This window comes from Corythoichthys intestinalis, chromosome 10 (assembly GCF_030265065.1).
Source record: "Corythoichthys intestinalis isolate RoL2023-P3 chromosome 10, ASM3026506v1, whole genome shotgun sequence".
In the NCBI taxonomy this organism is placed as follows: domain Eukaryota; kingdom Metazoa; phylum Chordata; class Actinopteri; order Syngnathiformes; family Syngnathidae; genus Corythoichthys; species Corythoichthys intestinalis.
Genome location: NC_080404.1, coordinates 18,315,635 through 18,328,087, shown reverse-complemented (window position 1 = coordinate 18,328,087; position 12,453 = coordinate 18,315,635). Strand labels below are relative to the sequence as shown.

General features: G+C 42.7%; 1 protein-coding gene across 2 annotated transcripts in view; it reads left to right on the top strand.

Moving 5' to 3' along the window:
• arid4b (AT-rich interaction domain 4B) overlaps positions 1–12,453 on the top strand; it is a 90,438-nt gene that overhangs the window by 31,388 nt on the left and 46,597 nt on the right. For both annotated transcript variants that reach the window (XM_057847568.1, XM_057847569.1), the window contains exon 3: positions 756–866. In XM_057847568.1, the coding sequence (XP_057703551.1) occupies positions 756–866 (111 nt within the window). The remainder of the gene's footprint in view (positions 1–755; positions 867–12,453) is intronic.

Genomic DNA, 12,453 nt, shown 5'->3' with positions numbered 1-12,453 from the left:
AATCATGTAGTGATGACTAAATGCAAGTGGGTTGCTGTACGATGAGCTTCTCTCTTTGTAGTCTCAAAGCAGTACTTTAGTGGCCTTTTTACTTTTTCCCTTAGTGGCTTCTTTTCAAATACACACAACAGATGGTATGCATTTTCCATGGATGAATCACTGAGCTAGAATGGGTTTTGCGTTGCTGGCCTTGACTAAGCAAAGCGTGTCTGCATGCCCTCTTGAGCTTCTACAAACGATTATTTTGATCGTCCAATCCTCACTGGTTATTTTTGTGATTAGTTGACTAATCGGTTCATAAAACTGTTGTTATAATACTCTGAGCTTAATATTTTAGCTGTAACCTTGCATTGGAACGAAAAATAATATTCACTGACAAATGTTGGGTTCTGAATATTACGCAACTATGCAACTTTTCTGAACCTAAACCAGATGTTAAACATCTCATTTTTTGATCAATTACAGTTTATAATCAGTCTGTTTTTATTGACGTCTACAAATATCGGCGAATATTTAGTGTTACGTGGCATAAAGAGGAGGATTTAGACACTTTTTATGTATACGGAATCTCAAAATGTTGAACAAAATAAATTCCAATTCATTTTATAATTTATTGGTTGTTGATTAGTTGATTGATCGTGTCAGCCCTAATGCCCTCCTAACCTGAGGTTTCAGAATGCACTTGCTTATAGTTAAATATTAAGTGTGTTTTGGCATAATTAACCATTTTCTATTGATTTCTTTACATCCGTCAGACTCTGGAGGAGCCCCCTTACTTGACAGTCGGGACTGATGTGAGTGCCAAGTACAGAGGGGCTTTCTGCGAAGCCAAGATTAAGACAGCCAAGCGTCTAGTCAAGGCTAAGGTAAGCCACCTTCAGTGTGCATATGATGTATTATCTTTCCTTACTGTACATTAATGATTCAGAAATTACACAAATTATACAAACACTATACAAACATTGCTGGATAAACTGTTAGTTTCGATGATTATGGTGCGCTTTTCATATTGGAATAGCAAAGATGTTTCACTTGTGAGGTGAAGCCCTACCTGGGGTTGCTATTGGTGTTCATCTGGTAGTTAGAGCAATGTCCTGGGGCTCAGACGGACCCAGGGTCTTTCCCGTCAGGTACCCATTAAAGCTGCAGGCATCCATTTTACCCACATTCTTCCCACATTATGGCAGCTCCAATGTTGTTCCCCCATTGGGTTCATGCTTTGCTGATGAAGGCTTTGCAAGAGACTCACTGTACTGTATCATTCCTCAGTAGGGCTGAGCATCTGGTTGATATGATAGAGGAGGGGCAGCTCATGTTGTCTGTCATACAATGGAGGCATAATGGATTATACTACTTGGCAGCAGCAAATATAATCTGCTGTTTTTATAGTTATCATACAATACTTTATTCGCACAAACTGGATGGAGTTAATAGTGTCATGTTGCCTGTTATAATACATTTTGTGTTTAATTGCTGGAATTACTGTCATTCCACTTTTCACAAGAAAAGTGGAATTTTTGTTTCGTTCAGTTTGGTTTATTATCTGAATGTGAACTCGTAGCAGGGTTTCCCCTAGAATTTTTTGTGGTGGTGGGCTACATTGAAGTCGGACAGTCCCCAACATGTCATGCCGCGGCGAAATTGCTTCATATCATGACAAATGAGATTTTTTTTTTTCACATTAATTTTTTTCCAAGAACCATAACAAATATCTATTCGAAATATTTAATTACCCAGGCTAATGTCATTGCTCTGAACTACAGTACATCTACGTAAAATGCGTAGCTGATTACAGCTACTTACATTTGATAGTCCTTTTTTTCCCTTTTATTTGGCCCTCATATGTACTACATTACATCAATAATGATAGTCCATCTGTTAATAGACCCTCACTTATTGACAACTTAAAATCTTTTCCCAATACTTCAAAATAATCATCTGAAATGAAAACAACCATTGATATCAGCAATGAACAAATGCTATGCTATTACGCGAAGATTCGGATCAGACACACGCCATAAAGAACTTAAAGGTTATGTCACTTGCCACGTTTACATAGAGCCAAATATTCCAATTACAATCGGAATATTTGTTCAAACCGAATAAATGTGTTCCATATAAACACCTCATTCGGAATGAACAGGCCCAAACCGAATGGAATTTCATTCCGATTCACAGGGGTGGAATATTCCTTTTCCCAAACCGATTAGAAGTAAAATTATATCATGTAAACAGGGAAGCGGAATGGTGTCTGGTTGCGTTCTTTCTGCGCATGCTCCGTACTGACGTGGTGACGTCACTCGGTGATGTAAGTAACGTCACTTGTAACATGGCTTCCAAGCACACGCACAGCGCACCCACACAACTTTTTAAATGAACGGCGTATCATTCTGAAGTTTTGTTTCCACTCGAAAAGTTAAAACAGCAGCTGATCTGACGATCGATCTCCATGTTTTGCAACGTGACGCTTTGTTTTGATTAATCTGCGCATGTCAGACGGCAGTTGTCAAACGTCCTTTCGGAATAAAGGCAGTCACATGTAAACGCTGGGTCGGAATAGATGAAGTGACATGTAAACAGCTGATGTGAAATTTCCATTCGGAATGATTTGAATCGGTATGAATAAAAGTCAGCATGTAAACGTGGCTACTGTCAATATTAAGGTCCTTTTCACAGGCTTAAATCAGAATTACATTCTTTAACTTGAAATATCTTTCTGTCGATTTCTTCCCAATTTCCAACCCTACACCAACGTAGTCAGGCACAAGCAACAGGCAAAATCAATAATCGATTTATAATCAATTCGCAGCCTCTGACTCGTGATCGTAATCGAATCGAAGATTCCCACCTCTACTTCAAACTGTACAACACACTTACATGTACAGCTATTAATATAGATATCACAACTTGCTTGAGCTACTACTAGCCTTAAGCATAGGCTGGTTTCTATAATACAATGGTAAATGGTGTTATACTTTGTATAGCGCTTTTCCAGACGTTAGAATGTTTGTACAAATGACTTTTCTCCACAGAGGTATGCATATACTGCGCATCAGTAGATTACTGTAAACGTTAAATACTTACAGACATATATTTTCGAGGCGGAAACGTAGCAGAAAGCACTCACGAGTGTCAATGCGACCGATACAGCACTGAGCAAGCAAATGACTTGTGAGCCAACCTGTCACAAAATAGATGCAGTAAATTATTTTGACCGACAGGTGGCAGCAACGCACTGCAAATGGTCAGCTGGTTTTCCACACTGGTGCATATAGACCCTACCCACGTGACGTCACAACTCCTTCCTCCTGACTGGTGCCGCCCAATTGTCCGTCAACACATCATGTTTCCCTGTTACGGCTACGTACATTCCTCCTATTTACGACGTGTTTTTCTGCTCGTTGACATTAATAATCAAAATGGTGAAGGCGTGTGTGGCGGTCGGTTGCAATAACAGAGAAGATAGACGGAGAAGACTGAGAGACTTGAAGTTCTACCGGATTCCGAGAGACCCGGAGAGAAGAGAGCGAGATGGGCTGCTGCAATTCGACGAGAAAACTGGGCTCCAAACGATTACCACAGATTATGTAGTAGTCATTTTATATCTGGTAAGATGCATTTAATATATATTTAGAGGGTTTTGGGCTGACAACCACAATTAAGATCATTGCTAGGCTAATCGCTGACAACATACACGTATGTATGTAGTGAGAGTGCTATCGCTAAACCATATAAACATTAAAAGCCCTAACTCCATTGACAAACGACATGAAATACATTAGACTTGACAGTGGATGTTAGCAATAACAAAAGATTTTGAATTGAAAATTTCGTAACTCACCTTTCCAAGCACAAGATAGATTCCTGCCAAATTTTCGTGGACGAGGACCTGTTTCACCCAACCAGCAACGAAGTATTTATAAGCCTCCAAGCTCTTAAAGTTTTTCAAACTTTCGTGAGAATAGGCTGATTTTGTGTGGACAAGATAGTTGTACAGTTCAGGGTAGCTAGCAGATGTCAGGCAAATACGGCGGAGACAGCGGGTCGAAAAACATCGATTTAGGCATCAAATATGGATCTGGCGAATGGATAAACTGAGGCTTTTCCGCATAACGCCTTTTATGCAACGCATCAAGTGAGTTTACGGCATCCGAAAGCACCGGGTCTTCCATGAAATGCATTATAAATTGCTCGATCAATTGAGACCATTGATAATACAGACACAAAATGACGGACAAGTGGGCGGAACCATACAGCGAGCACGTGATTTTGTGACGTCGGTGGGTAGGGTCTATAGCAAGCACAGATGTATTGTTAAATTATACAAATTAGGGGTGCACGATATCCATTTTTTGACACCGATACCGATATCGATAACTTCTTGCTCCCCAAGGCCGATACCGATATGATAACCGATAATATATCTATAATTTTTCAATGTATATTTACCTGAGTTTTTAAACACCTGTAGGTCAAAAATATAGTGGTTGATTCAGCATAGATTTGCCTTCGACCAAACCAGAATTTTCATGATGACATGAACATTATTATAATGAACAAAACAAAGACATGAACAGTTTTGACTTTAAAAAAGTGGCCATATTAATTTCTTCAAATAATATAATTTGAGTCAATCACAGTCAGTCAATATCATTGACGATGTGTTCCCCTGAACAATGAGAACTGATCTAAAACAAACATAAACCCACCATGTATTGTGCTTTGTCAGCAGATAAAACATTTGGTGGTGCAACAGGAGAGGAGACTTTTGTCGTCTTGGTCCATGAAACAACTTTCTTAACGTGACAATTATAGAACAGCAAGCCTATCAATAACCAAAAGGCCTCTCAAGAACGTGTAAACATAACACTGTAAAATGCAAAATTAGCTAATTGCCATAGTAAGGTTTGTAACTCATTGAAGGAAAAATACAGCCTGTAGAACACTAACAAACATTTGCCTCTTGGCAAAAGAGGAGTGGAAACAAAAGCTCACATCCCAATCCGACACCGTGCCAAAAATATTATTCATAGGCCCGAGAATATATAATGTTATTGGAGTTATTGGGATGACGTCATAATTCCTATTATCGGACCGATAATTATCGTGCACCTCTAATACAAATTATATATTGGAATGTACCTTTAATTTTTATTTTGGTGTGGCGGGTGCGTCACAATCTTTTTTTTTTTTTGTAGGGGAAACCCTGCATAGCTTCTTTCTGGACATGTTCATGGGACTTAGTGTTTGTTTGAAAATAGGTGGCTTGCGTTTCCTATCATTTGATAAGGTATGTGTTAACACAAAACTGGTAATATGAATGTACAAGCATAAATTGATTGTTCATATTTGATTATGAAGATTTGTTTAAATGGGTCTCCTGACACACCTTGATGCTTGAAGTCACACCACGGTGTAAAATGAAACAAAGGTAGCAGCAACAATTTATTTATGAAGTTTTGCATGTTACCTGACTGAGTGCAAAGTTTGTTCTCATTTGTCCTCGAAGTAAACATGTTTCATGAATTTGTAAGCATGTATAAGAGTAGTCTACTCTGGTTAGTACTACCGGTACTTGTTTAGCAAGTCAATGATTAAAGCATCTGGCATGAGATCATTTGAGTAATTACACTAAAAGATTTGTGTGACATTCATTTTTATGATGCGGCTTTGCACTTGAACTATAAAAAGTCAATTACTCCCACTGATTTTACTTAGTGTGAAATGAAAAGTACACACGAAGTACAAGGAGAAAACGTACTCCACTCTGCCAAGCCTAGCGGCCACATTTGCTGTGGTTCTTTTTGAGCCATTATCAGTAGGCAATTCTTAGAACATGAATGTACTGATTTTAGTAAGAGTAACTTAATGCATATCTCAGAAATATTTTCTTAGAGTTCAAGTTAAGAATATAAATGACACAATCCCATGGGCTAAATTGCCATCATTAATCACATTTTTGTGCTTTGTTCAGAAGTGACTAGAATGCAGATGAAGTGGCTGAATGTTCATACAATTTTGAAGAATGAAACTGATGATATAGCTCGTGTTGCTATCATCATGTTTTCATCCATGTTTTATTTTAAAGTATTAATTTGAACAATTAACAAATGCTAGCATGCTTGCCAATGTGTAGTAACTATGCTTGAGTACCAGAGCAGCCAGTGCCCTCAGTAGGAAGTAACACTCGCCTGTGAGATGAGTCGGGTTTTATTGATGTTCTGTCTGCAGAGAGGGGGGGGGGACCTTGCGCCCTTCCAGGTGCTAAAAGGAGTTCCTGTATTACTAAAGAAAGAATGTGATTCTCTCTATATCTGATTGAACACAGCCACTGGAAGCTTTTCATTCTTTTTGCTTGTTTCTTATTACATGACTGTGCTTCTCTGCGTCTTAATCCCTCTTAGATAGACCCTACCTTCTGGCTCTTTACATTTGTATTTTTTGACACACTATTATACTTATAATTTTGAGTTGGTTCTTCCCAAAAATCATGAGGGCACATTTTCATGAATCAGAAGGCCTGCTGTGTCTTAAGTAAAGTATATTTTAGTTCTTTTGGCCTTTATCTGTCTGATAGCATTGGCATTTTGGTGCTATCTTTCTTTTTGTGGATTTGCTCCAAAAAGAAATTACACCAAAGGGCCGTTTATATGGTGACGTTGCGACACCAAGACACAACGATTTTGTTGCGGAATGGCCTTGCCTTTACAAGGTGACGGTGAAAATGGAAGGCGAAGATGCAAACTTCTAATTCGGGGCCTGCTTCGCAACCATATAAATGGAAGGCTCTCGCTCCGATGACGTCAGCACTTACACACGTCACTTTGGGCATGTGCAGTCGCTGCTACTAAACATTCACAACAGCAAACATGGCGGGACATTGGCTTTAATTTACTGTTTTTATAATATTTTTCATTTAGATATATTTAATGTTCGCATGTTTGTACCCTTTGAAGCAAAAGAAAAAAAACGTGTGGACTCCATTGCTTCGAGTGGGCGGGTATGTTGTCTTCAGAGCTGAGAAGGTTGTTGTCAAGGAAGTGCATCATTGGCTTGTCAAGAGTCAAGAATCTGCATTGGACAAGGTGATGATGCTGGAATTTTGGTTTGGTGCTGTTCCAGTGAGATTTACAAAGATGGCTGCCTGAAGAAAACATCAACGTTCCCTCAGTCCTTGATGATATGGGGCTGCATGTCAGGCAGCGGCACTGGGGAGATGGCTGTGGTTAAATCTTCAATAAATGCACAAGTTTACATTGAAATTTTAGACAGCTTTCTTATCCCTTCAATTGAAATTATGTTTGTCATTTTCCAAGATGACAATGCATTATGCCACTGTCAGGAATGAGCGGGCAGGCAGGTGGTGTGGACCCAAATGCAGGGAAACAAAAACAGGCAGCAAGGCAGTGAACTCAAAAAAACGTTTTAATAATAACTAACAAAAATCACAAAGTACAAACAAAAGGACTATGGATCAACAAAACTTACTTAAACGGATGGACAGGTACGCGAGGGCTCGGACGGGTCTTGACTTTGGTAAAGACAGACATAGACAATGACGCAACAAGGAGTGACAAGAAACTGGGTCATTATATACGCAGACAAGGGGTAACGAGACGAGGAACAGCTGGGTAACACAGGTGGATGCAGATTGCAGGATACACTGGGAAAACACACACAGGTGAGAGCAATGGGTAATCACAGGGACAAGTCACACAAGGAGAAACCAAACACAAAACCTAACAGTACCCCCCCCCCTCAAGGGACGGATCCCAGACGTCCTGAGGAAACAAAAAGTCAGAAGGTTGCTCGGAGGAGGGAGCAACACCAGCCCGTCACGGCCAGTCAGGCGGGCGTCCAGGACGCCAGACGTGGGCCAATCGCACGGGTCGATCAGGAGGGCGCCCGGGGCGCCAGACATTGGGTGACCACACGGGCAGATCAGGCGGGCGTCCCAGACGAGGTAGTGCTCGGTCGTCCATACCGCCACGTTGTGGCAGGAAACGGGGAGCAGCATCGTCGGGGCGAGGGTCAGGAACAGAGTCGGAGTCGTCGTGCGGACCAGGAACGGAGTCGGAGTCGTCGTGCGGACCAGGAACGGAGTCGGAGTCGTCGTGCGGACCAGGAACGGAGTCGGAGTCGTCGTGCGGACCAGGAACGGAGTCGGAGTCGTCGTGCGGACCAAGAACGGAGTCGGAGTCGTCGTGCGGACCAAGAACGGAGTCGGAGTCGTCGTGCGGACCAGGAACGGAGTCGGAGTCGTCGTGCGGACCAGGAACGGAGTCGGAGTCGTCGTGCGGACCAGGAACGGAGTCGGAGTCGTCGTGCGGACCAGGAACGGAGTCGGAGTAGTCTGCTGGCGGAACAGCTTTTGGGTCGTCTGCTGGCGTGACAGCAGCGGAGTCGCCGTCGTCTGCTGGCGTGACAGCAGCGGAGTCGCCGTCGTCTGCTGGCGGGACAGCAGCGGAGTCGCCGTCGTCTGCTGGCGGGACAGCAGCGGAGTCGCCGTCGTCTGCTGGCGGGACAGGAGCGGAGTCGCCGGAGTCTGCTGGCGGGACAGGAGCGGAGTCGCCGGAGTCTGCTGGCGGGACAGGAGCGGAGTCGCAGGAGTCTGCTGGCGGGACAGCAGCGGAGTCGCAGGAGTCTGCTGGCGGGACAGCAGCGGAGTCGCAGGAGACTGCTGGCGGGACAGCAGCGGAGTCGCAGGAGTCTGCTGGCGGGACAGCAGCGGAGTCGCAGGAGACTGCTGGCGGGACAGCAGCGGAGTCGCAGGAGACTGCTGGCGGGACAGCAGCGGAGTCGCAGGAGACTGCTGGCGGGACAGCAGCGGAGTCGCAGGAGACTGCTGGCGGGACAGCAGCGGAGTCGCAGGAGACTGCTGGCGGGAGCACAAGACCGCGGGGAGCCGGCGCTGGAGGAACTTGACTGCGGGGAGCCGGCGCGGGTCCATGCCGTCGGTGTGGACGAGCACGCTGAGGCTTCCGGACGATGTTCTATGGCAGACTGGGTGGCACATTACATGGTGAAAGAGGGTAGTAGGAACCACGGCCCTTACCTGGGCGCCCCCGCTGGCCACCACGCGGAGGTCCAGTGTAGATAGCCAAACGGGAACCCAGGTAAGGGTCCAGGGAAAAAGGCTGGGAAGGGGACGTGGTATGACTGAGGCGTGACAAAAACTGAGAGGGTGAAGAATAGGGCATGGCATCAAAATCTGGGTAGGAGTCGGTGTCAGAAAGAAAATCATATGAACTGTGATATTCTTCAAAATCAGAAAAATCGGAATCTAAAAAAACGTGGCGAGGCAGAACATAATCAGGGGAACGGGCGGATGAACGTCGGCGTGCACGCCGGTGCCGGATCTTTCCCGCTGGGTCCACAATTGGTTGCGTCATTATGTCAGGAATGAGCGGGCAGGCAGGTGGTGTGGACCCAAATGCAGGGAAACAAAAAAAGGCAGCAAGGCAGTGAACTCAAAAAACGTTTTAATAATAACTAACAAAAATCACAAAGTACAAACAAAAGGACTATGGATCAACAAAACTTACTTAAACGGATGGACAGGTACGCGAGGGCTTGGACGGGTCTTGACTTTGGTAAAGACAGACATAGACAAGACAAGACAAGAAACTGGGTCATTATATACGCAGACAAGGGGTAACGAGACGAGGAACAGCTGGGTAACACAGGTGGATGCAGATTGCAGGATACACTGGGAAAACACACACAGGTGAGAGCAATGGGTAATCACAGGGACAAGTCACACAAGGAGAAACCAAACACAAAACCTAACAGCCACAGAGCTAAAACTGTTGAAGCATTCCTTGGAGAAAGACTCATCCAGTCAATGTCATGGCATGCAAATAGCCCAGATCTCAACCGTATTGAAAACCTGTGGTGGAAATGGAAAAAAATGGTTCCGACCTGCAAGTATGGATGAGCTGGCAACTGCAATCAAAGAGAGCTGGCACCAAATTGATGAAGAATACTCATCAAGTCCATGCCTCAGAGTCTGCAAGCTGCCATAAAAGCCAGAGGTGGTGCTACTAAATACTAGAAATGTGCTTTGATTGTTATTTCTTTGTTTGTTTCTCATGATTCCATATTTTCTTCCTCAGAATGGAGTGATTCCATATATATTCCCTGCACTTGCTCTATAAAAGTAACATTTACTGACCACCACAATGTTTTTTTTATTGATTTCTTTTAGTGTTTGTGAATGCTAAAGAGTTGCACTTTTAAACTAATTCATTATTTTTTCAAGCTTTTTATCTGAGTTTGTTCTACATGATAAAATGTTTGAGTGTTTGTCCGAGACTGGTGATTCCATACTTTTTGCTAGGAGTTGTACAGTTTTCACATGGAATTGTGACATTGTTTGAATGGAGATGGAACCAGGACGGAACCCTATAAATGCAAACAATAAATGTGTCGAATACTCGGAGCGTCACCATGTAAAACGGCCCTAAAGTTTAAGAATTTAAAGTTTTTTAGTTCGATGGTGGAATTAGCTCAGTAGACAGAAAAAACTTTAGCCAAAGCTTATTATGGTGTTTCTTTGGCGATATAAAAATGGGTCTAAAGTAGAGGCGTGCGAAATTTCCGATTCTTAGATTATTCGCGATTCGGCCGTGGAAGATTCGAGAACGATTCACAAACATCCAAATTTCGATTATTGAATTATACCAGGTAAAGCGGAAATGAAGCACAGTCAGCACGGTCTTCAGAACGCAATCAGGAACGGACCGAAAGTAAATATCATGTTCAACTCATGCCGCTAGATTAAAAAAAAACAAAAAAAAAACAATCATACCGGACTGTGGCCGTCAGCCGCTACAAACAGCACCCAGTTGCTAGTTGCTACAAACATACGGCACCATACGGCTAGGGTAGATATCACATATATGTAGAACTAGATGTGAAATGACAGACGACGGCCGTGTTAGATCATATACCAAGAACTAGATGCAAAACTTTCCCGCGCTAGTGAACAGGCGGCATCTTAAAGCAGTAGACTTCTCTAGAAGGCTCTGTTGTAGCGAACCTAATTACTTTTTATCTAAAAAAAAAAAAAAAAAATCGGCAAAATCTTGACTTGAATCTATCTTTAAATGATAAAACAGTTTTAAAACTTTCACATCGAAAGTAGACAGAAGGGAAATAATGGAATAACGGGAGCAATTTTAACAACTTTTACGGTTGATTCACAACATTAAATTAATTGAATGTAGTTTAAAGCTGTCGATACAGAATGGGGACTTGAGTATTTTATTTACAGTTTTTAACGGTTAGCTTGATACTGAAATAGTAGTTTGTTTAGCCTGAGAGGATTTTTTGAACAATTTTGAAACTAGTGTACAAAAAATTAAAAGCGGGGGATGGGGGGGTTTGTGGTGCATCAATAATCGATTTCTAATCGAATCGGAGCCTCTGAATTGTAATCGTAATCGAATCGTTAGGGGCCCAAAGATTCCCACCTCTAGTTACTCAAAAGTAACCTAAATGTGTCTACTGTTTTCTGACTTTTGTTTCTTCTGCTGGTCTTGCACCACTATGCAATCAGTTTTTCAGCAGTAAGAAAAACAAAGCACAATATTTGAGAGTAGTTTTTCCCAAGAGTTTAAGAAGTTTGATTCAGATTATATCAGTAATTAGATCTTGCGAACTTGTGTTGAACTGAAAGCTCCAGCATTTGAACTAAGATCTAGTTAGATCTCTGATTAACTAGCTTCTACTGATAATAAGATCATATTTGTAAGGATTTAGATCATCAACAATTCTATCATTAGTAACTATTCAGCTGAACTGCAATGCTATCATTACAGTCAGTTTATCTGAGTCTCTGCAACAGATTGTCTGCTCCTGGCAGCTTCTGGATGTTCATAGTGAGCTGGGAGTGCACCTTTTGCTTTCACTTTTACCAGATGCATGAACAGATAGATTATGCTCTACTGTGGCTCACTTAGCAGAGGCTGCAAACATGTGCATGCATGTGCGTGTATGTTTTTACGAGGATAGGTGTCTCTTGTGGCTGAGTGGTTAGCACGTCTGCCTCACAGTTCTGAGATCAAGGGTTCAATCCCAGGCTCCGGCATTCCTATGTGGAGTTTGCATGTTCTCCCCGTACCTGCGTGGGTTTTCTTCCTCCCACATCCCAAAAACATGTATGGTTGGCTGATTGAACACTAAATTGTCCGTAGGTATGAGTGTATGCGTGAATGGTTGTATGTCTCCTTGTGCCCTGCGATTGGCTGGCAGCCAGTTCAGGGTGTACCCTGCCTACTATCCGTAGTTAGCTGGGATAAGCTCCAGCCCTTCGTGACCCTCGTGATAAAAAACGGCATGGATAATGAATGAACGAATGAAAGGATGAAGGTGTCTCTTATATTAAAAAAATGCAACAGTTGGCGCCAGCAGATGTGGCATAATGCTGTAAAATGGGAGGGTCAGTGATAG